Source organism: Leopardus geoffroyi, chromosome B1, assembly GCF_018350155.1.
Source record: "Leopardus geoffroyi isolate Oge1 chromosome B1, O.geoffroyi_Oge1_pat1.0, whole genome shotgun sequence".
NCBI lineage: Eukaryota > Metazoa > Chordata > Mammalia > Carnivora > Felidae > Leopardus > Leopardus geoffroyi.
This window is the reverse complement of record NC_059327.1, coordinates 126557407-126583051: the sequence shown is the minus strand read 5'-3', so window position 1 is coordinate 126583051 and position 25645 is coordinate 126557407. Positions and strand designations below refer to the sequence as shown.

At 37.8% G+C, this 25645-nt stretch overlaps 1 protein-coding gene across 24 annotated transcripts in view; it reads left to right on the top strand.

Annotated features, from left to right (window-relative positions):
• Nucleotides 1-25645, top strand: part of PDLIM5 (PDZ and LIM domain 5) — a 221141-nt gene that overhangs the window by 183451 nt on the left and 12045 nt on the right. For all 24 annotated transcript variants that reach the window (XM_045472522.1, XM_045472623.1, XM_045472606.1 and 21 more), the window contains one exon: nt 14440-14614. In XM_045472522.1, the coding sequence (XP_045328478.1) occupies nt 14440-14614 (175 nt within the window). The remainder of the gene's footprint in view (nt 1-14439; nt 14615-25645) is intronic.

Here is a 25645-nt window from a genome sequence, read left to right as displayed (position 1 = left end):
AAATTTTCAATTTTCCAGTAACTTGTATTCATCATGAGAGACATTGTTGATATTTGACATGAGGAACGCTCGTTAACTTTTAGTCCCCTTTCTGCTTCAGGTTTTGTTTTTTTGTTGTTGTTTTTGTTTTTTGTTTTTTGTTTTTTTGTGGGGTTTTTTGCCTACATTAAAAGAATTCTATTTATATGAGCAACTCAAACCTGAGCTACCTTTCTCCTTTATTTCTGACTGAGACTAGGCTGCTTTCTCACTTGTATAAATAGGTGACAATTGGTGGGAAAATGGTAAAAGCCAAGCCTGTTTGGGTTTCATGTTACTTTGGAAATAAGATATGTCAAAACTCTAGGTATAATATGAGTATAAGTAATTTTTTAATATATGTCCTTTATAGTTTTCTCATTCAAATATAAGCAAAATTTTAAAAATTTAATATTTGAAATAAATTCTTAGCATAGATTCTGTATGAGTTCACCTCATGCAGAGGTGATCCTGTTGAGTATTTCTGAGGTTGTGAATGATGCCTCAGATTTGTTTTTTGTTTTTGTTTTTGTTTTTAATAATTTATCTGAGTTTTTCTTTTTTGTTTCTTTTTATTCTCCTCCCCCTCCCTCCCACCTCCCCTGCCTCTTTTTTACTGTGAAACACATTGACCACCCACAGTTAGAGCAGGATTTAGCTTCCCATTGTAAAATTAGAAATTTTAACAGTGATACTGAAATTATTTAGAAAATTCTCTGTATGACCGATAAATGAAATGTTGATTTTTAATTGAATGGTGGCAAAACTAGATATTTTAAGATCTCATATCTTTATCTGGGAGGTACACACTGGGTTTCTTTTACTTGTCACTCTGAACAAATGGAAGTTTTCTGTGTAAGGTCAGCTAGTTGGGAGAAAAAGGCAAGTTGCATATATCCCAAATTTTAATGATGTGTGATGCAACAAATTAAGAAAGAAGAGAACTGAACCTAATCCAGTCCCCACACTCACTTTAATTAAGACACTCTAGATCCAGTTTAATCTGGGTTCTTAGAGTTGAAAGGCCTGTTGCTAATGGAAGAAACTAACCTCCTGAAGTTGCGGAAATATTTGATACTTGGCCTTGGGCGCACCTGTTCCAATTCTTTATGGCAGCATGAAGAATACATACCAGCATTCTCCACTGCTTAGAGAAACGATAATAGTTTAATCTGTCAACTTTGCTTTTAATCATTGAATAAAAAAATCCTTGATTCCGTTTAATAAAATTTGCACAGGCCTCTCTAAAATGTACTTTACTCTGATCCTAGATCTTGGCTTAATTTTAAACCTTTTCTATTTCTACTGGATATGATTTCATGCCTGGGTAATGAAGAGTAGTAGTAGACTGTTGCTTATGCTTCCAACATAAGGAGCTTGACAGATGAAATGCACGGATTCTCTGCTTCTCTTGGCCGCCATCTGTTTGAGATGGTTGGGGGAGGGGCAGAGAAGAAAGCACTTGCTGTGCACGGTCATATGCAAGCGTGTTGCCATCATTGCTACCCGATTTAGTATGTGTAAAATTTCTACCATACCTTTGTGAACAAATTCTCGGAGATGTTGAATTACAATACTTTATCTCCCCAGGAGTGCCAGAATGTCACTTTGATGTGGCCCAGTTATTTATATGAGTACAACATTAGCCTCAGTGTTTATAACTGGAATACCCTTTGCATTCGAGCCAGTTGTTTTTCACACCATAAAACCTCACATATGACTTCTGTGTCGTTGGGGCTGTAAACATTTGTCTTTTTTCTTTGGGGAGGGAACATTAGTATTCTTGATAGCAGCCTTATTTCAGACTCAATAACAATGAAATATTACAAGATTTAAAAAATATTTTTTTCTGGTTATTCCTAGATTTATTGCCATGACATTCTCTGCTGCTTTATCTTAATTCAAATGTAGTAGGTGAAATATTCACACCAATTTAGAGTTTGTACAACAAAAAATGAATTTAACATTCAGTTGCTTCAAGCCTGTTTCTCTTTAGCGAATGTACTAGATCTATAATTTTATTTCTCCTTTCTGAAGCAGTTAAATAAATCTTCTTCAGTGTTTCTCAGAACATGAAGAATCTAGCCTTTTATTTCAAGATTTTCTAGGTTTTATTTCAAGAACTTTGCGGCCACTAATTACAATGGCTGAAAAGCATGGGCAGCTAGGTTTAGGGAAAATAAGTTAGATCTCTGTTGGAAACTCATTTTTTATAGAATACATGAATGGCTTAAAAGTGGTAATCTAAGCTGTTAGGCATACTGGGGCAAATAAAAAACAATGCTTTCGTACATTATTCCTAAATTTATTCTGGCAGGCTCATTAAGGAAATTAAAGTAGCAGAAGTTAATCATCTCAGTTATCACTATCCCCTCCTTCTAAACTGCTCCAGAAATGAGAACGTCCAGGTTTAGACCACATTTGAGGAGATCTGCCTTCATATTTTCATAGGTCAAGGCAGTAACTGGCAAAGAATTTGACACTGCAGGCACATAATAAATATTTGATGAATGAATCTATAGGGCACATAGGTTTTGGAGTCAGATAAAAATGGTTTTAGATCCCAAATGGTCCACTTTCCTCATTTGGCTTATGTGATGCAGTCTCCTGGTTTTTCGCCTACCTTCCGCTGTGTTCCCAGAGTACATATGTTATTTGCCTTACCCTTAGGAGCTCTTCTGTTTTCACGCTCACTTTCCCTGAACAATCTCATTAACTCCCACAGCCTCAAATGTCATCAATATGCTAATGACTCTTGAATCAATTCTTCTAGCTCAGATCTTTTTCCTGAGTTCATATATTCAATAGACTGTCAGTACTGAGATGAAACACAGGCACCTCCAGCTAAAAAAAAAAAAAAAAAAAAAAAAGAAAGAAAAAAGAAAAAGCTATGAGCTCCTTGAGGCCTAGGATTATTCATGTTTTGTCCCCGCCTGTGTACCCATGCATAACACAGTGCCTGCCACAGTGTTACGTTCTCAGTATACACTTGACTAAATGAAGATCTATAATTGCATTCATTATCTTTCCATCATTCTAGCACTTATCCCACTATAACAATTGACTGTTTACTGGTCTGTAACCTTCTTTAAACTTCATGAGGGCAGAAATTATGTCTGTCTCACTCATGTTGGTAAAGCCTAGCAAATTACTTGGTACGTAGTAGTTGTTAAAAAAACATTTCCCTCCTTTTATTGCCCTATATGTCCTTAGGTAAGTCACTTATCCTTTCTGACCTTTATATTCTTGGCCTATTAAAAAGTAATAACAAGGGGCTCCTGGGTGGCTCAGTCAGTTAAGTGTCCGATTTTGGCTCAGGTCATGATCTCAGGGTTCGTGAGTTCGAGCCCCGCATCAGGCTCTGTGCTGACAGCTGGGATCCCGGAGCCTGTTTTGGATTCTGTGTCTCCCTCTCCCTCTGTCCTCCCCTGCTTGCACTCTGTCTCTGTCTCTCAAAAATGAATAAACGTTAAAAAATGTTTTTTAATGTAATAATAATACCTCATAATGTAAAAATGAAATAATTCAGTTTAGTATGTGTAAAATCTTTAAGTTTTTACTATAGAAAGAAAAGTTCAGTACACACACACACACATATACATATATATATGTATATGTGTGTGTATATATATATATATATAACTAGAGATGTGGTTTCTTCTACATATATATTGAAAGGGATGAGACAATGAAAGGGATTATAGATTAAGAGCAATTTAAAAGACAAACCAAATAAGCAGACCTTATTTGGATCCTGGTTAATACTGTGTTGGGGTGTGTGTTGTAGGCAAAATAATGCTCCCCACCTCCCACCCCCAAATGTCGAAAGATGACCATGTCCTTAATACCCAGAACCTATGAATCTGTTATATTGCATATCATAGGTGAACTAGGGATGCAGAAGGGCTTACAGTCACTATCAGCTGACCTTCAAATAGGGCTACTATCCTGCATTATCCTGGGGAGCCCAGTGCAATCACAAGGGTCTTTAAAATTGGAAGAGGAAAGCAGAAGAGAGGGGGATAAAGTAATGCAAGTCTTGTTGCTGGCTTTGAGGTGGCAGAAGAGGGCCATGAAGCCCTGGATTTGGGCAGCCTCTAGACGCTTGAAAAGGCAAAAAAATGAATTTTCTCTAGAACCTCCAGAAGGAAACATCCCTGACAACACTTTTTTTTTTAATGTTTATTTATTTTTGAGAGACAGAGACAGAGAGTGGAGGGGTGGGGGCAGAGAGAGAAGGAGACACAGAATCTGAAGGAGGCTCCAGGTTCTGAGCTGTCAGCACAGAGCCTGACGCAGGGCTTAAACTCACAGACTGCAAGATCATGACCTGAGCCGAAGTCAGGTGCTCAACCGACTGAGCCACCCAGGCGCCCCTGGAAACAGCCCTAACAACACTTTGATTTGCTCAGTAACATCCATGTGGGAAAACTATAAAGCAATATACTTGTGTTGTTTTTTAGCCAACAAGCTGTTATATATAATAAGCAAGAGACAACTAATACAGGGATTAACAGGAGAAATTAAAAATTGGTTATTTGATGATAACAAAATTTTTATTTTAGGTGTGATAATTGGATTATGGTTAGGTTTTTAAAAAGAGTGTTCTTTTAGGGATGATATTGAACTATTATCAATGACGTGATGTTGCATTTGCTTCAGAATGGTTCAGAAATGGCAGGGGAATGAATGGCATATAAATGAAATGTATCAGTTACAGACTGATAAATTGTTAACGTTTGGTTCTTTTTCTTTATTAAATTTTACTGTTTTTTAAAGTAATTGTTTCCTTAGCATCCTCTAAAGATGATTAATGCTATTTTTTTTCTAATTTCAGAAATCATTGTGAGCTCATGGGGTTAAACATATTTGAAGTATTGTAGTCCATGGTTATTATCTTTATTAATGCTCAAACTGTCTCATCTATTTCTTTGAAGTCCCTTTGATACCACTCTGGTAGTCTTTGATAGCTTCCTTCCTTGCTAATATGAGAAGATATTCTAGACTTCCCTTGTTTATTTTCTGCCCCAATTCTATACTTAGCAGTTTTTTTTTTAAGGAGTCTGGTTCCTTTTAGCGGGAAGATGATAATTTTGGTACTGGAGTCATTGATTCTCTAAACAAAGATATATTAAACAATATGCCAGGGACTGTTCTAGATGCTAGAGGTGTTTCAATGAATAAAATAGTGTCCCTGGCCTTAAGGTCTGAAGAGACAGAAAATAAGAAAACAATAAAAAGAATATAAAATATGTTAAATGGGGATGAACACTATGGAGAAAGATAAACCAGTTAGTGAGTGTAGGGAATGCTGGATTGTGGGTAGCAGGTTGCCCCTTCATATAGGATAGTGAGAGAGAGCCACATTGATAAAATGGTCTTTGAGCAGAAAACCGGCAGGAAGTGAGGAGCAAGCCATGCAAACAGCTGGAAAATATTTCCAGAAGGAGAGAAGAGAAAGTACAAAGGCCCTGAATCAGAGAAGAATGCTGGCCATTTAGAGAAACCATAAGGAAGCCAGTGTGCCTTGTATGTAATGGGTAAAGGGAGAGTGGCAATTCAGAGAGGGAGCAGGAATCTGATTCTGTATGACCATTGATTAGAAGGGAGCTCAAATTGGAGGGTTTTGAGCAAAGGAGTAGCATGGTCTGGCTTAGTTTTTTCCTGGCCTCTGTATTGTTATCAAGAGTCGAAGCTACATCTCTATAAGCAGTGACTACCGTTAAGCCAAGCAAGAGATGTTGGTGGCTTGGACCAAGGATATACTATGGAGGTGGTAAGAAATCATCAGGTTACGTTTTTCTCATACTTTGATGAGCAGTTCATCTCCTTACACCAAACTTGCTCTTCTAATGAATGATATTTTCAGCAATTCAAAAGCACAACATCTAGTAAGAGTAACTTACCTTAGAAGACATTAAATACCTGTTTATTTTTTGAGATTTTTTGAGTTTTGTTTTTTTGTTTTTTTTTTTTTTGAGATATCATCCCCCTGGCCCCCACTGACTTGTGTTAAGTTTCCAAGTAAGGTTTGACATAATACAGTATTTTTTCACCTATCGCATGTCAGTAATAAGAATATTTTGCTATTAGTTGAATAATTTGACTTGAACCAAGAGAGTCAACTGATGAATTTCATTCCTATTTGAGTACAGTCTGGCCAGGTGTTTAATGTATACATTATAATCTTCACTACTATTTTTTAAAAATGGATTGGTGTAGGGACCCCTGGGTGGCTCAGCTCAGTTGAGCGTCGGACTTCAGCTCAGGTCATGATCTCGCAGTCCATGGGTTAGAGCTCCACATAGGGCTCGATGTTGTCAGTGCAGAGCCTGCTTCAGATCCTCTGTCCCCTTCTTGTCTCTGTACCTCCCCCACTTGTGCCCTCTGTCTCAAACATAAAAAAAATAAAACATTAAAAAAATGTATTGGTTTAGAGTTAACAGCCTTTTTTGAGCAGGAGTAGAAAGCAAAAATATCAAATACCCTACTTTTTTATACAGTTAGGTAACATCTGATTTCAGAGAATTCATACATTGTACTACCATGGGTTCTTTTGCTCTTAATCTCTGCTTTTTCTCCAAAAGCTATTTATATAAACAGGTGTCTTTTAGTGAGGTCAGCTATTTTTGAAGCACACAGTAAATAATTATAGTATAGTACAATACTATATACTATAGTATACTATAATATAGTATTTTATATTATATATTTATATAATTATTTTAATATTACATATAACCAACATTATGTATATTATAATTATATAAGATTGCTTAAAACTTACATTAACTAATTTGCTAAATAATACAAACCTGAATCACCTACTTGGGAAATAATGTGATTAAGATCTTTCTAGAGTGGAGAATTTTAAAAAAATTTTTAACGTTTAATTTTGAGAGAGAAAGAGCACGATTGGGGGAGGGGCAGAGAGAGAGAGGGAGACACAGAATCCAAAGCAGGCTCCAGGCTCTGAGCTGTCAGCACAGAGCCAGACATGGGGCTCAAACTCACAAACCGTGAGATCATGACCTGAAACCGAAGTCAGACACTTAACTGAGCCACCCAGGTGCCCCTCAAGTGGAGAATTTTTACTTTATGTTTTCAAATGGTATATCACATGGGGCACCTGGGTGGCTCAGTCGGTTGAGCATCCGACTTCAGCTCAGGTCATGATCTCACAGTCTGTGAGTTCGAGCCCTGCGTTGGTCTCTGTGCTGACAGCTCAGAGCCTGGAGCCTGCTTCGGATTCTGTGTCTCCCTCTCTCTCTGCCCCTCCCCTGCTCATGCTCTGTCTCTCTCTCTGTGTCAAAAATAAATAAACATTTAAAAAACAAAATTCAAATGGTATATCACAAAGATTTCCCTAACAACAGGAGGTAAGTGTCCTACCTAAATTAATGAATATTGTGTGGTTCCATTTTTTAAAATTCTTTATCTGCAGTTTATAGTCTGCAGTCCAAAAGAGATGACTTTAAATTTCATGTTTAGTAAGTCAGGGATCTGTTTGCTTTTTAAAAATGTATTGCCTCTTAGAATACTTCAATATATGACAAATATGACAAATATTTGAAACACTAGCAATTCAGCAAATAGGTGTGAATGTATGTTGTTCTAAACCTTCAGATGACTCATCAATAACCATTCTAAAGTTAATAAGATACACTGTTCGTTTGGAGAGTAGCTAGTGGCTTTAAATTTCTAGATGAGTTTTGTGGTGCTGAAATGTACTTTATATAAAAGAATAAAAATTAATTTTCCAACATGTCCCCAATGGGGTAGAGATTAGCCACAAAGAAGCCAAATTTTATGGAAGTTGCTCAAGATTAAAGTTAAAAAGGAAAACTTGAGTCAAGAACTAACTTCTTTCTAATGTTCTCAGGATGACACTTTATTGACTCATTCATTATTCAGTTTAAGTCACTTAAATTTTTTGTGACTTAGATTCATAGATTATGAAATGGGGCTAATCTAATGGTCCTATTTAATAGCTCTATTAAAACTTAAAAGAAATAGTTGTTTTTATTACAAATAAGTAGGTTGTCATCTTTAAACTACTATCTCTAAAGAGATGTATATTTTTTTCTACATAAACATGATTTTCATGACAGGTTCAATAAATGTGAAGTGTTTTGGTCTCTGTAGCACCCATGGAAGATCGTTTTTCCCTGCATAGTAGTGCAGTTCTCTGCAGAATTATTAAGGAAACAAGGCTCATTTCATGGTGCCTTCCCTGTTGGAAGACCTCACCTTCTTACACCTCCCTCTCCCCATTAAGCCAAGTGAGCAGAGGCCAGGGGCTTGGCACTTGATGGCACAAAAGTTGCCCATTACTGTGCTAAAGTAGTGAGAAATTCAGTCTGAAGAAGTGAAACATCACTTTATTCATACGGGAAATAACTATGCCTTGGAAATGTTCGCGGCTTGGTAATTAACAGGGCTTGTGTAGCTTTGTGTGCGGGCCAGTGTGCTAGCAACACAGCAACAAAACGGAGGTGTGAGAATTTCTGTCTTATCCAAAGTGGTTAAAATGGGGCAGTAACAGAAAACAAGGCTTTTCTTCCCAAGCAAGGAACAGAAGTGAGCTTAGGGCTTATTACATGTGTTGAAGACACAGTCACATGTTTCATGTTTAAGAATGGCTTCTCATGTTAAATAAGCTAGTTTCCCATGTACCTTCTCCTTGAGGCATGGGCCAGGTGGATTATGTCCCATTTTACAATGACTGATGGATGGAGAATTACTACACTCTTTTATTGCTAAAAATGTCCCAATGACTCAGTACTGTAGGGCTTATGCATAGATAATGTGATAAAATAAAGGCATATGGTAGATGAAAGGGTTTCACTCTCTTTGAGGTCTGATTTTCAGATTTTTCAATTGGTAACTTTCCCACTGTTTGAAATCCTGACCCTAATCCACATTTTAAAAATATCCATCTCAATATTGCTCTTTAAAAAGGCAAAATGAAAGTGATTTGGAACCTTCCCTTTTTTCTTTTGCATGATTAAATGTTAATTTTTTTTTTTTTTTTTTTTGCCTTCTCTTTGTGAGGCTGTTTTCTGATAGCGGGTAGACAGAATTACATAGTTTGTCCTCTTTGTTTAAAAGTTTATCATTACAGGGGGCCCCCTGGGTGGCTCAGTCGGTTGAGCGTTGACTTTGTCTCAGGTCATGATCTCGCAGTTTGTGCGTTTGAGCCCATGTGGAGCTCTGTGCTGACAGCTCGGAGCCTGGAGCCTGCTTCAGATTCTGTGTCTCCGTGTCTTTCTGTCCCTCCCCTGCTCGCACTCTGTCTCACTCTCTCTGTCTCTCTCCCAAAAATAAATAAACATTAAAAAAAAGTTTATCATTGCCTTAGGAAGGTTGTAAGGATATAAGATGTTGATAAACAAATTATGCAGGCAGGGGTGTTGTGGATGTTAAGAGGAGCAAGAAGGGTGCCTGGGTGGCTCAGTTGGTTAAGTGTCTGACTCTTGATTTTGGCTCAGGTCATGGTCTCATGGTTGTAGGTTCAAGCTCTGCATCAGGTTCTGCGTTCAGGATGGAGCCTGCTTGGGATTCTTTCTCACTGTCTCTCTCTGCCCCTCTTCTGCTCATACTCTCTCTGTCTCTCTCTCAAAAAAAAAAAAAAAAAAAAGGAGCAAGGACACTGCTAGCTGGGATCTTCAGGGCAGATGGGGTGGTGGCAGGGAGCTCAGGGATTGGAACTTCCATGAGCCTTGTAGAAGGAGAAAAGTATGAGTGGTAGTGGAGAAAGGGACATTTCATTGGCTAATGGTCATAGAGGCAGGGCCTAACCTGACATGTTCAAGGGACAGTGAGTAAACTGTAGCATAGTGGTTAAGAACACAGACTCTGGAGTCAAACCGCCTAGGTTCAGGATTGCCTTTTATTTGCTGTGTGGCCTTAGACCAGTCTCTTACCATTCTTTGCCTCAGAATAAAAAAAAGTGGTGCTAATCTTGCCTGAATCATAGAGCTGTTATAAGGATTTGACAAGAGTGCCTTCAAATAGTGATGGCACAAGTTAAATATTAAGTAACTATAATAGAGTAGGGTGATGGCAGGGATGTGAGTGAGCATAAAAGACAAGGTCATAAAGAAGACCAGAGTGAGCTCCTTGAGGGACTGGACTGTCAAGACTGAATAAGCAAGAAACTATGATGAGAGTAGTGTATTTGGGAAAATAATCCAGCAGAAAAGTTTGGAAAGAAATTGGCAGCAGAGAGAATGGTTAGGAGACTTGCAGTTGTCCAGACTTTAGAGATTCAAGACCAGGACTCAAATGACAGATCATGGGTTGGATTAAAAAGAAGGGACAGACTTTGGAAACATTTACAGCAAAACAGTTGTTAGGGTCTGCGGACTGTCAGGCACATAGGAGACAGAGCGCCGTGCCTCACTAAGTGGCAGAATTCAGACATACAGGAAGGAGTTCTGAGGTAATGTGTGCAAAAAGATGAAATCCATTTTTCATATCTTGAATTTAAAGACAAGAATAGGAATTGGCATTGAAAATGCTTATCTGTTGCTCTAAGAGAAATCAGGTCTGGATACAGAAATGGAAGACGCACAGAGGAGCAAGTTGTGCTGTGCAAGTAAATGCGGTAACAAGGAAGAAGAATGTACACAGTAATATTCTTTCCCATTTCTATATGAGGAAGCGTGAATCTAAGGGAGTGAAAACATTTTCCTAGCCCAGTTGAGTCACTTGAAACAAGGGCAATGGTAAAGCTCACTGGTCTGTAAAATGCCATTTCACGGCTCAAGTGCCAGGCAGAGAGCCCTGTAGATGTGCCATGTGTTTATAAAAGCTGGGTTTCTGAATCTGTAATTGCCCATCATTGCAAACAGGCTTTATTCTGGTAAGGGAGAGTTATTCTTTCAATTAGCCCAATTAATCTTACCAGTTAAAACCACAGCTGTAAAATGAATCCTGTCAATACACACACATGCAGTAAATTTATATTATTATTTATTTATTATAAATAAGAGTCCTTTTAAATGTTTTTTGAATATATGTCTTTTCCACTACATCGTAATTGCCTGTGGGTAAGGAGCAGCCCTCCTGTTGGTTTCAGGTTGTCACAGTTTTTACATTCGTTTATGTTTTTTAAATGTTTATTTATTTTGAGAGAGAGCATGTGTGCACGAGTCGGGGAGGGACAGAGAGAGGGAGACAGAGGATCCAAAGCGGGATCTGCGTTAACAGCAGAGAGCCCAATGTGGGGCTTAAACTCATGAACCGTGAGATCATGACCTGAGCCAAAGTTGGACACTCAACTGACTGAGCCACCCAGGCGCCCCATTCAGTTATGTATTGATTCCAGTTCATTCATTGATTCATTTGTTCATTCACTCCAGACACCGTATTAGCTCCTAGGCTGAGGAATAAGGCATAGTTCCTGCCCTCAGGGAGCTTGCTTTTTAGTTGGGGAGGAAGAGGCACAGATATATGAAGTAGAAACAGTAATAAAGTTATTCACAGAAAATTATGGGAATGTGAAAGAGAAACATTTAATCTGGATTATGTGGCATGGGCAGTGGGGAGAGGTACTTCAGGGAAGATTTTTAGAGCAGTTGACTTCTGGGTTGAATCTTAAATGCTATGTAGTGGTTACTAGGTAAATAGAGAGAAGGGGAGAGAAAGGACAGTGAAGACAGCCTGTGCATAGATGGACTTACAAGAAAACTTGGGGCATTGGGCATTGCTGCAGCATGAAGACTGAGGCAGAGGGTGGTGAGCAGTGAGACTGTGGGGCAGGCAGAGAGCACTTGGAGGGCCCTGAATGCAGTGCTTAGAAGCATGGACTACATTCAGTGGTCAGAGAAGAAGGAGGTGCTTGAAGTGGTGTATCAGAGTTGTGACCTGATAAGATTCCAGTCCTTGGTGGCAGTTGGGAGGATGCATTTAAGGGTAAGACATTTTGGCGACCAGCAAGGTGGGAGAGATTTAGGACCTAAACCAGGACAGTATTGTCGGAATGGGTGATGACGGGCAAAATCAAGAAGTACTTGTGATGTAAAATCAGCAGGACCCATTATTACCACAGATGAGAGAGAGGAAGGTCCTAGAATGGTTCTTAAGTAGCTACCTTATATGACTGGGTGACCGATTTTACAGTCTACTTAGAGAATACAGGAAGAGAGGTAATACATTGAGTTCATTTTTATTTTTATTATCTTGCAACACATTGAGATATTTAATGTGCCTCTGATGTACTTGGAGTTAAATCTATCTGATGATTAGCAGAGATGTCTAGATGTGTAGAACTACCTCGCTGTCAATACTCAGCTTAACTGCATCCCTTGGAAGCAGAGGCAACTCTGCTTTTCTTATAACACATTATATATATTTATTTTTATGTTTATATTTGTATGTATTTATATATATAGGTATAACGTGCACACACACACACACACACACACACACACACACACACACACACATTTCTTAGAATCCCTTGTAATGAAAACTAACTCCAGACTTAATAAAGCTAAATATACCAATTTTCTAGGTTATTCATTCCTGTCAAAACTAAGAAAAAAAAAAAAAAAACGATTAATGTGGCCTTTCAGACAGTAATAAAATTTTAAGACTCTTTCACTGTGTTGTAATCCTTGATTTTCTTTTCTGTTTATTTCTGTGGTCACAGTCCAGTGTTTGATACATAGTGTCTCCATAAATGTGAGTGAGTGAATAAGCAAATGAATAGGTTTTTTTTTATATAATTCTGCTTTTGCTTTAATATTTAATACAGTATTACAGATGTGATTGAAGCCCCTTTGCAATTTTACTCACTTCCTTTGTGTCTTTCCCAAAGCTAACCCGTTATCTTGAAATGTGTGTGTCTTCCTGCCTGAAAATAATTATTATTATTTTAAAATTTTTTATCAAGTATAGTTGACATACAATGTTATATTAGTTTCAGGTGTATAACATAGTGGTTTTTGACCATTCTATGCATTATACCATGCTTACCATAGTAAATGTAGTTACCATCTGTTACCATACAAATGTTATTACAGTACTTTTAACTACATTCCCTATGCTGTATTTCTCATCCCCGTGACTTATTTATTTTATAACTGGAAGTTTATATCTCTTAATCCCCTCCACCTATTTCTCCCATCCCCCCAACCTCCTGCCTTATTTGACTTAGCATAATACACTTTAGGCCCATCCGTGTTGTTGCAAATGGCAAGATTTAATTCCTTTTTATGGCTGAGTAATAGTCCATTATATATCTTTACCACATCTTCCTTATCTGTTGATGGATACATTATGTTGCTTCCATATTTTGACTGTTGTATATAATGCAACAGAAAACGTAGGGTTGCATATATATTTTTGAATTACTGTTTTTGTTTTCTTTGGGTTAATACCCCATAGTGGAATTACTGGATCATATGGTATTTCTGTTTTTAAAATAGCTTTTTTAACATTTATTTATTTTCAAGAGACAGAGAAAGACAGAGTGTGAGTGGGGGAGGGGCAGAGAGAGAGGGAGATACAGAACCAGAAGCAGACTCCAGGCTCTGAGCTGTCAGCGCAGAGCCCGACATGGGGCTTGAACCCACCAACAATGAGATCATGACCTGAGCTGAAGTTGGACGCTTAACTGACTGAGCCACCCAGGCACCCTTGGTATTTCTATTTTTAATTTTTTGAAGTTATGTTGGCCTCATAGAATGAGTTGGAAAATTTTCCTTCCGTTTCTATTTTTTGGGACAGTTTGAGAAAAATAGGAATTAACTTCTCTTTAAAGGTTTGGTTGATTTTCCCTGGGAAGCCATCTGGCCCTGGACTTGTTTCTTGGGAGATTTTTTACTGCGAATTCAATTTCTTTGCTGGTTATCAGTCTGTTCCCTATTTCTTCCTATTTCAGTTTTGATAGTTTATGTTTCTAGGAACTTATCTATTTCTTCCAGGTTGCCCAGTTTGTTGGCATATAATTTTTCATAATATTCTCTTATAATTGTTTGCATTTCTGTGGTGTTGATTATGATCTCTCCTCTCTCATTCATGATTTTTATTATTTGGGTCCTTTCTCTTTTTTTTGATAAGCGTGGCTAGGGGGTTATCAGTTTTATGAATTCCTTCAAAGAACCAGCTCTGAGTTTTATTGATCTATTCTACTAGGTTTTTGTTTTGTTTTGTTTCTGTATCATTTATTTCTGCTCTAATCTTTATTATTTCCTTTCTTCTGCTGGCTTCAGGCTTCCTTTGCTGTTCTTTTTCTAGCTCCTTTAGGTGTAAGGTTATGTTGTGTATTTGAGATTTTTCTTGCTTCTTGAGGTAGGCCTGTGTTGCTATATATGAACAGATGATTTTACCAAGTAATATTAATATTTGAATATTAGAAAAACTTTATATTTGGCTTATTCTCATTCTGATTCTTCTGTTCTTAATTCCTAGCACTTTCCAGTGGAAGAATCTCAAACAGTGCAGCCTCATCAGGAGCAGTAGCACCAGCCAACTCAGCCAGGGGACAGCCCCAGTCACATGACCAAGGCACTTTAGTGCAAAGAGCTGAGCACATTCCTGCAGGGAAACGAACTCCAATGTGTGCCCACTGTAACCAGGTCATCAGGTGGGTTATTCGTTTTTGGAATTTTCTTGAAAGTACTTAATACCAATGTTAATTTTTTTTATTATTATTTTGAATGATTTCAGATTTTATTAGTGAAAATATTCTTGCTATATTTTTATGTAGTCACTGAAGTGATAAATAAAAATATATATATTTCTTAGAATCTCTTGTAATGAAAAGTAATTCTGGACTCTGTAAATAAAGCTAAAAATACCACTTTTCTCAGTTATTAATTCCTGTCAAAACTAAGAAAAAATAATGATTAATATGGCCTTTCAGAGAGTAATAAAATTTTAAGACTCAAAGGGACCCTGAAGATTATTTCTCTGAACTTCATTCTTTTACAGATTGTAAAAGTGAGGACTTTTCATTTAGATGAAAAATAACTAGTGACAATGGTAAAGAACTTTGAGCCCTAGAGAAAAAAAGATTGGATTTTTGAATACCTAAGTACTGAAAGATATAATTACCTTTGGATCTATTCATAAATGCTTTCAATTTTAGATTAGGTCATAACCTGCTTCTTTAAAATACTTTTGTATCCAAATCTGTTTTATTGTCTTTTAAATTCCATAAGGGAAAAAAGGCCCAGAGATCTTATGTGAGTGCACTATATTGCCACTTAGTAAACCTCTGAGCATTTCTTAAGTGATTTCTAAAATGTTAGAAGGTGTAGATATGAATGTTGATGGCAGGGATCCCACCAGCAGGACCTTGTTGCTTCTGTGAGTCACCTTGTTGGCAGTAATAAATAATAGGTTGAAATGACTCTTCAAGCTCACTCCTCATTTTTAATTTATCCTGTTTTGAAATAGTTGAAACAGTGGCTTGTCTAAAGCTGAATAATGTTAAGGCTTGGTTGCATTTTCCCCTACTCTATTATATAATTATTGCTATTTAAGAACCAAATATAAATATTCTTTTCATTGACCCACTATTAAATAATATGTCAAGGACACAGTACACAGTACATGATTAAAAATAAAGTCGATTTTGGGGCGCCTGGGTGGCTCAGTCGGTTGGGCGTCCGTCCGACTTAGGCTCCGGTCATGATCTCACAGTCCGTGAGTTCGAGCCCCACATCGGGCTCTGTGCTGACATCTCAGAGCCTGGAGCCTGCTTCACATTCTGTGTCTCCCTCTGTCTCTGCCCCTCCCCGCTCGTGCTCTCTCGCACGCGCTCTCTCTCTCTCTCTCTCTGTCTCTCTCTCAAAAATAAATAAACATTAAATTAAAAAAGAGAAGTTTGCTATGGAACATTTCCAATCCATTTATGATAGAAGTACCATTTCTTTGATTCTTACACTTATGACTTGATTGACAGTTGAGTGCTGGTATAATAGGGAAGCAGAAAATCAAGTTAATGTAGCCAAAACCACATTTTATTTTTCCTAATAGGATAGGTTTATGAAAAGTCTAGCTTATTTCTTTACTGATCTACCCAGTGGCATTAAAATCTGTTCACTGCTTGTATTACATACAGGGAGTTAACTAAACCATTCACTTTAAGCTTAGTATCTTTGTGAAAGAATACAGGATTTATAGGGCTTGAATTTCTTCCTAGCTGTGGAATGCTTAAAAGAAATAGCCACAGTGCTATTGTTCTGTGTTTGCCTGCGGCACAGCACCAGAACAATCACATTCTGGCAACCCATTGTTTATTCCAGTGAGAGAGAGGACTTTAACATTTGTTTCTTGCTCAGTGATTTTCAAACTTTCCTCATGCTGAGCCATCTCAGCTACCCCAGGGAGAGGTTTTTGCTTGTTTCACCAAGCATTTCAGTTTCTCAGCATTCCCTTATTAATAGATTTTATTTATTCTCCCTTTCTGTTAAAACTTCACTTGAAAATAAAAAAAGTTTGGTGTAATATGTTAGCTCTTGAGTTTAAGGGAACAACCAAAGACATTAGGCCAAGATTTATGAGCAAGACATATAGACCAAGATTTCAGATTTATTGTAGTGGAAAGTTTGAAAAAACACAAATGTTCAGCATCTAATATTATGGTGCCATTAAGATCCTCTTTTTGGGGGCGCCTGGGTGGCGCAGTCGGTTGAGCGTCAGACTTCAGCCAGGTCACGATCTCGCGGTCCGTGAGTTCGAGCCCCGCGTCGGGCTCTGGGCTGATGGCTCAGAGCCTGGAGCCTGTTTCCGATTCTGTGTCTCCCTCTCTCTCTGCCCCTCCCCCGTTCATGCTCTGTCTCTCTCTGTCCCAAAAATAAATAAACGTTGGAAAAAAAAAAATTAAAAAAAAAAAATCCTCTTTTTGGATAATAATAATAATTGTTAATGTGTTCTTGGCATATGTCAAATGTTGTGCTAAGAATTTTACCTGAATTCTCATTCTTTATAAACTTGCGAGACAATTAGTAAAATTGCCTCAGTTCATAGATGAGAAAACCTAGATACAGAGAAGATACATATTTGCCTGAAGTCACACAGATAGTAAGTAAATGGTAGAATCTGAATTTGAGCCCAGATCTAACTTTAAATTTTATTCATGTTTTAACTACTACTTAGGAAAATGTTTAGGTGCACCTGGGTGGCTCAGTTGGTTAGGCATCCAATTCTTGATTTTGGCTCAGGTCATGATCTCATGGTTGTGGGATCAAAGCCCTGCATGGGGCTTCGTGTTGTGTGGAGCCTGCTTATGATTCTCTCTCTCCCTGTCTCCTTGTCCCTGTCCTGCTCGTGCATGCACATGTGTTCTCTCAAAATAAATGCATAAACATTAAAAAAATGCATTAAAGAAAGGAAAATGTTTATAGTATATTAATTTTAAAACATAAATCTATTTTTGATTTTAAGTATGATGATAATTTTGTGTAAAGAAAATATACACCAAGATATATTAATGTATATAAATGCATAACTATTATGAATATATACATAGTCATCTTTGTTACTGTATGTAATTAGGAGAAAAACATCTTAAGCAGACCTGCAATAACTTGAGTGCTTTTCTTCATAATGTGTGAGTATATGAGTGAAAAAGAAGGGAGTAAATAATGGATTGAATAATTAGAAGTTCCTCCCTCCCCACCAAAATGACTTTGTACTATATACATGCATTCTTAGACTCCTATAGATGGCCCAGGGTTCACTTTTCCAGTTTCTCATTTAATGTAGAAATGTAGTCATTCTGTAAGCAACACTCATTAAATATTTTGTGTGCTACCCCATTTAGGCACCAGTGATACAGAAATCAAAGACATATTCCCTTCCCTTAAGGAAGTGACTATTACATACTGAATTGTGCCCCCCTAAATTCATATGTTGAAGCCCTAACCTCCAGTACCTCAGAATGTGACTATATTTGAAGATAGGGTCTTTAAAGAGGTAAAATGAGGTCATTAGGGTGGGCCGTAATCCATTATGATTGGGGTTCTTGTAAGAAGATTTGGACATACATGGAAGGAAGACCATGTGAAGACACATGGAGAAGATGGCCATCCATAAGCCAAAGAGAGAGGCCTTCGAAGAGAGTAACCCAGCCAACATCTTGATTGTGTATCTAACATTAGTTAGATCTGGACTCAAATTTAGGTTTTACCATTTATTATCTATGTGACTTCCAACCCCCCAAATTGTGAAAAAATAAATTCCTGCTGTTTAAGTCACCCAATCTGTGGTACTGTGTTAAGGCAGCCCTAGCAAAATAATCCAGTTATACTTTAGTAAAAAATACAAACCAGCAAATCAACAACCATATCAGTTGTTGCTAAGTTTAATAGAGATACATCCAGAATCCTACTTATGCAAAAGAAGTGAGAATTCTCTAGTTTCAACAAACCAATTTCTTTTATTTGAAAGGAATGGCAAACAATAAGGCTCAATAGCCTACTTATAAAATCAGTAGTTTTCTACAACAAATATCCACTGAAAACTTTCAAAGTGTTGGCTGTTGTTAGAGTAGTAATCATATGACAATGTATAAACATGCCAAACCAAAACACTGTACATCATAAACTTACACATTGTATGCAATTATATCTTAATTTTAAAAAATAAATAAGTTAAAAAGAAAACATGCGCTAGTTGCCATACTGGCACTATAGTATATAAAGATTAAGAGACACTTCCTGTTTTGATACATTTTATCATCTGATAGAGAAGCCAAAACCCTGGCACAGATAACCATAATGTAATAATGTAAGCATTAGGAGAGGTACATCGTACCCTTATAGTAATACAAGAAATATATATGTACTGCCCTAATATCCATAGTAAGGAGTTCTGAATCATAGTACTTAGGAAAATCGTGAGATATCCAAAAGGTTCTAAATTGTCACAGTTGTAAAATTGAAAATTAATCTTGCCTCATGAAAATATATTAATAATGGAAATCCATGTTGGTGATTTCATTATCTGTATGATCCTTCTAATATTGAGGTCTGTCAATTCTCCGACATCTTCTACTTCAGTGATTCCTCTAGTTAACTTCAGCCACCAGTTTTCAGTCATATCCTCTACCATTAACTACATTTCCTCCATAATCTCATTTCTAAGCACCTCATTCAAGAACAGCAGCCTGTATTTCCACTCTCCCCCGTTACCTCAATTCTAGCAATCCTTTGACCACTCCCTGCCTCCCAGCAACTTCTGATCCATTATTTCAAATACCTTCTCACTGTTCCCTTGGGTCCCAATATCCTCACTGCCCTTCTTATCCAGTCTGAATTCTGTAGGCACTCATTAGTCAGTATCCCTTGCATACATCCTCAGTTCCTTTGCCCATCTCTCACTTCATCATATTCACTTAACTGAAACCACTAGGCTGGAAAAACCAAGTCTTGGTTTACTCTGTGCCCACACTTGAAGGTGGATGTGGCTGGAAGGAAACCCATTCTAACCATACTAACCAGTGACACTTTAAATTCATGGCTATTAATCTCAGGTGTGGGGTTTTTTGTTTGTTTGTTTGTTTGTTTTTTAATTTTATTTGAGAGAGAGAGCACAGGGGGTGGGGGGAGAGACAGAGAGAGAGACAGAGAGAGAGAGAGAGAGAGAGAGAGAGAATCTCAAGCAGGCTCCATGCTCAGAGTAGAGCTCCATGAGGGGCTTGATCCTGCCACCCTAAGATCATGACCTGAGCCAAAATCATGAGTCGGATGCTCAACTGACTCAGCCATCTAGGTGTCACTCAGATATGTTCTTAATAGTGATAAAAATCTGCTGTATGTCTCTAGTATGTTTACTTTTCCATCTCCCAGAAAGCCAGTTTTCTGTTTTCTTTTTTCTCCTTAGACCTGTAATAACTTATTTCCCATTTTCACTGTCAGCTGATGAGCTTAATTCCTCTTTCCCTCTTTTATATAGGAAAGGCAACAGAGATGTAGGACTATCTAGGAAAAAAAAAATAACAAAATGGTGCTTGTATTCCTAACTTACCAGAAATTACACATTAAATGTAAATAGACTAAGCACTCTAATTAAAAGAATTATAGAATAGATAAAATCATGGTCTGGTTACATGCTGCCTATAACAGACACGCTTCGTGCTAAAAGATACCAAGAGATTGAAAATAAAAGTGTACAAGTGTACAAAAAGATACATCATGCAAACTTTATAACCAAAAGACGGCTGGAGTGACATTATATACTAATATTAAATAAAACAGCCATTAAGAAAAAAGGTGTTGAAACAGAAAAGGACATTTTATAATGATAAAAAATTAAATCCATCAAGAAGATACAACAATTATAAATATATATATTCACCTAATAACAGAGCCCAAAAATACACGAAACAAAAACTGGCAGAATAGATGGGAGCAATATAGACAATTCAACAATAATAATTGGAAACTTCAGTACCCTAGTTTCAATAATGGGTATAACACTGCACAGAAAGTTGACAAGAAGCCTTGGACAACACTATGACTAAACTTAACAGACATCTATAGAACATCCTGTCTAATAACAGGAGGGTACAAATTCTGAAGCGCACATGGAACGTTCTCCAGGATAGACCACATGTGTTAAACCATAAAACAAGTTTCAATGCATGTAAAAGGACTGATGGTCGGGGCACCTGGGTGGCTCAGTCAGTTAAGCGGCCGACTTCGGCTCAGGTCATGATCTCGTGGTCTGTGAGTTCGAGCCCCGCGTCGGGCTCTGTGCTGACAGCTCAGAGCCTGGAGCCTGTTTCGGATTCTGTGTCTCCCTCTCTCTGACCCTCCCCTGTTCATGCTCTGTCTCTCCCTGTTTCAAAAATAAATAAAATGTTAAAAAAAAATTTTTTAAAGGACTTATGGTCATTTAAAAGGACTTATGTTGTCTGAGCAGAATGGAGTGAAATGAGAAATACCTAACCAACAATTTTGGGAAATTCACAAATATGTGGAAATTAACACACTCCTAAACAATCTCTGATGAACTCCATGTCAACTCATCAGGGAACTCACGTGACATCTGCATAATCCTTTTCGCCAGGTAAAATAAACTAGTCACAGGAGTGATGTTCCATCATATTCGCAGGTTCCACCCACACTCTAGACCAGGGGATCATATAGGCCATGTACACCAGAAGACTGGTGTCTTGGGAGCCATATTGGAATACTGCCTACCATGCTCTCTCTCCCAGTTTTGCTCTTCTTAGTTAGTGGTAGCTCTGTTTGCTCAGTTGCCCAGATCTCACGTGATCTATCAGCACATCCTTTTAACTCTTAACTTTTAAATAGACCCAGAATCTGAACCTTTCTCACTGTTTGTACTACTACTAATACCCTGATCCAAGCCATGGTTATTTCTCACCTGGGATAATGAAGTTGTTTTCCAACTAGTATCTTTCTGCTTTTGCCCTTGCCCTTTACCTGTCTGTTCTCAACACAGTAGCTAGAGTAATCCTGATAAAACATAGATCAGATCATGTCACTCTTTTGCTGGAAACCCCATAATGGTTGGTAGAAGCCAGAATCCTTACAGTGGCCTAAAGGCCCTACACAGTCACTCCCATCCCACCGCCACCTCATTATCTCTCTGTCCTTATTACCTGGCAATTTCCCCCTTGTTTCCTCTACTGCAGGCACATTGGCCTTCTTGCTGTTTCTCAGACTCCCCAGGCGGCCTCTTCATCAGGCCCGTGCACTTGGCGTTACCTTTGCCTGGATTCTCTTTCCCTGGATATTTGCATGGCTCACCTTTGCCTCCGTCAGATCTTTACTAAAACAGGTGTCCCTGGCCACCTGTTTAATCCCCCCCCCCCCCAATATATACAGTCTCCCTATCTTCCCTCCCTGCTTCATTGTCCTCCTCTTGTTAAAATCTAACTTTTTTTTTTTTAACATTATTTGGTTTTTTGTCCCCATGCTAGGAAGTAAGTTCCGTGTGAGCAGGGCCTTTCCTGGCTTTGCTTCCTGCCATATTTTCTGCTGTTCAGTTAATGACTGAACTTTTAAAAAGTATTTGGAGGAATGTATGATAACAGTTTCTCCAAGTTGAATTTATACCTCACTTGTCTTAATATATAGAATCACATTTTCCTGCTTCGTGGATTTTATAATAACCAATATAAATAATTGAGTATAATTGTCTCCAGTAGACTTAAAGAATTATCAGTTAATATTACCTTTTTTAGAACTTGTCCTTTTTATTCACTGTTATGTTCAGGCTCATTTTACCTGTGCATATATTTTTGGGCAGTGAGTCATTTATGTCTTTAAAATAAAAAGCTACAGTTGGCCTCACAACCTTTTAAAAGCAGTATTTTAATGGGCTTTCAAATTAAAGATGATACTCAGTAAAAATAGAAATATATTATTTAATGCTCCAAATTGGAAAGTTTGGGCACAGTTTACTGGAAATGCCGCACTTCTAATTTTAGGAAGGATTGTTACTATTGCTAATTGTGAGTATTGTAAGTATTGAAAGGGAGTGTGTTTCACTGTCATGTTCGAGTGTATTTCATTCTCTTTTACTCTCCCTGCATATGTCTTTGTATTTGTGAATGTGTGTGTGTGGTTTTTTCCAGTGATCTTTTCTGTTTCAGAAAACTCTTCCTATGGTTCCATTGTTCTTGGACTCCTTGCTTATGCCAAGCCCTTTCCAAAATTTGATCGTATTAATAATATAAAATTGGTGTATACATTGTTATTATATCTAATTAAGTAGAATATCAGATGCCATTTTTGTCTTTGAGCACAAGTTGTTTTTTCATGTAGCTTTGCTTTTACCTTTTGTTGATTAACTTCTTTTGATTTTCTTAGCTTTTTTAAATTTTTAACTTCTATTGATGCAGTAACTTTGGGTCAAATATAATTTCTAATCTCCAGTAGCTAGGCCTTAGAATGCCAGCTTTACAGTTATCATCCACATGATCTTAGGAATGTTAGGTAGCTTCTGGTATTTTCTTCATCTATTTATAGAGCTAATTTCTATCACTGAGAGTTATTGTTCAAGTTAAATTACAAAGGGAGGCAAGAAGGGAGCATTTGATTTTGAAGCTGAATCCCTGTTAGGTTATGCCTGTTGAAATTTGCAACCCCTTTCACCCTCTCACCATGTAAGCTTTTCTTTTCCTGTTCCTTTTGACATCTTTCCCCACCTTTCCTTTCTCTCTCTCTCTCTCTCTCTCTCTCTCTCTCTCTCTCTCTCTCTTTTCTTTTTGGTATAAGTCTCACAGAAGATCAAGAGGGTAAAAAGTTTCATGAGCTAGGTTAACTCTTTGTCAGCCAGTCAGTGTTTTAACTCTTTCCTGTCTCTTCCTTTGTCAGTCAAGGAGTACTTGGGAAAGACAGTGGCGTGGAGGACTGGAAGAGAGGTAGCTGCATACTTAATTCCACTTTGCTGTTACCCAAGCCTGTCTGTCCAGGTCACAGATGGAAACCCAATCTACCTGGAACAAGAAGAACTTCTTCAGGGTTAATCCTGTATTAATGAATTTGTTAAATTAGTCTCTGCCAACACAGAAAAGAGTACTTTGTTATATATAAGAGATTTTATTGTTTCATCTATATATAACTTCAAGAACATGATGGGAAAGGTGTTCTTTCAGCTGGGCCAGGGAATACCCGGTTGGGGCAGTAGCACACTGAGCATGTTTAAGAAAGGAGCTCTGGCAGGAACAAAAGTTATATTCAGCTCAGTTTATAAAGGTGCAGAGGGTGTTTCTTTACTGTTGTTAAGACATTTCACCATTTAGATTTGATAAGAAAGTAAGGAGGTATCTTAAAATTATTCTTTCAATCAATGATAGGTTTTTTAAAAATTTTTTTTAATGTTTATTTTTGAGAAGAGAGAGAGAGAACAGGGAAGGGGCAGAGAGAGAGGGAGACACAGAATCCAAAGCAGGCACACAGCCCGACACAGGGCTCCAACTCACAAGCCATGAAATCATGACCTGAGCCAAAGTCAGACGTTCAGCTGACTGAGCCACCCAGGTGTCCCTCAACTGATGATAGTTTTAATCAATTTAATTAATTTGTTTGTACTAGGCACTATTCTATAAACCTTTAAAAACATTTTTAAGGGGCTCTTGGGTGGCTCAGTCGGTTAAGCGGCTGACTTCGGCTCAGGTCATGATCTCGCAGTCCGTGAGTTCGAGCCCTGCATCGGGCTCTGTGCTGACAGCTCAGAGCCTGGAGCCTGTTTCAGATTCTGTGTTTCCCTCTCTCTGACCCTCCCCCGTTCATGCTCTGTCTCTCTCTCAAAAATAAAATAAACGTTAAAAAAAAAATAAAAAAAAAAACACTTTTAAGAATACATGAAATATAAGAAAATCTTCTAAATTATAAAAGGAAGCAAAAGAATAATGAAAATCACGAATGGGGCCATTAAAAATGAAGACTGGTCAAAAATGTGCTCATTGAGACTTGACAAAACCTATAATAATGACCTTACATACTTGCCTGGGGTTTGACTGAATTTGGCTTTAAGCCTTCTAGTGGTCAACAAAGAAAGTTAATTTTTAAATTTACTGTACGATGAGTAAAAACCCTATTGCTCAGAAGAAGCAAAACTGTTCTTACTACAAAAACCTGAAGGACTTTCTCCAGAGTCCACATGGAAATGACCCTGTATGATCTCTAACAGATAACACTCTCAATAGCAACTTAGAGGAGGAGCAAGGGTGACTGTCACAGGGCTATTTCCTAGGACAAGTGTCAGTGTAGACTGATGGTGTCAGGCTGAGCACCAGTCATTAAAGGAATCATTCTGTGGAATGGATCGGGTCCAATATGCCATGAATCGCAGAACGTCCTTCTCTGCTGGTCTGACTTGGTTTCAACACCTATTTTAGGAAATCTAAAAATGGAGTGTGTATTCCTCAATCAGTTGTTCTTTTCTCAGATGAATTTTGTTAAATATTTGCTGGCACCGACAGCCATGTTTGTGGAGAAAAGCTCTCAAGTGCATCCATACGGAATGTGGAGTTTGATTAGATTGACTTTTGCAAACTGGAAAGCTGAATACAGATACAGGCCTTCAGGGGCCATCCAGCCTATGGAGGAGCTGGAAGATGTGCCCTCATAAAAAAAATTCAGTCTAACAAATTCTTTGAAATCTGCCTTTAGTGTCCAAGCAAATGTTAGCACAGTTCTACCAGACTCTATGTTATGGTCACAGTAAATTGAACCTGGCAGCCTTTTCAAGCTTGTATAACCAGATACCCACTTGGTGGAAAAGCTCAGTGGACTCATGAAACTTTGTCTAGCTTTGAGCATTGTGACTCCTTGGTTTATCTTTGAATATATACTGAGAAAATGAGAAGAAGGAGCTTGTTGAGTAGAACTGTTATTTATTATCCAATTAAAAATTGAGGGACAACCTACCCAAAGTAACATATTTGGTTACAGAATAAGTGATCTATAGCCCTTTCTTTCTCTGGCAGGAATTAGTTAACAAAGACACTCCTTGTTAGTGATAACAAAACTATGGTGCCCTAAAGCTTAAAAACATAATAATAAAGTATTTGTCTCAAATGCTCAGGAGAACTGCATGCACCAGCTGATAAAAGTGGCATCATGTTATTAATAAAAAACAAGTTAACAAAAAATGAGGCTAGAAAATACCCTCTTATACCTCAAAGAAC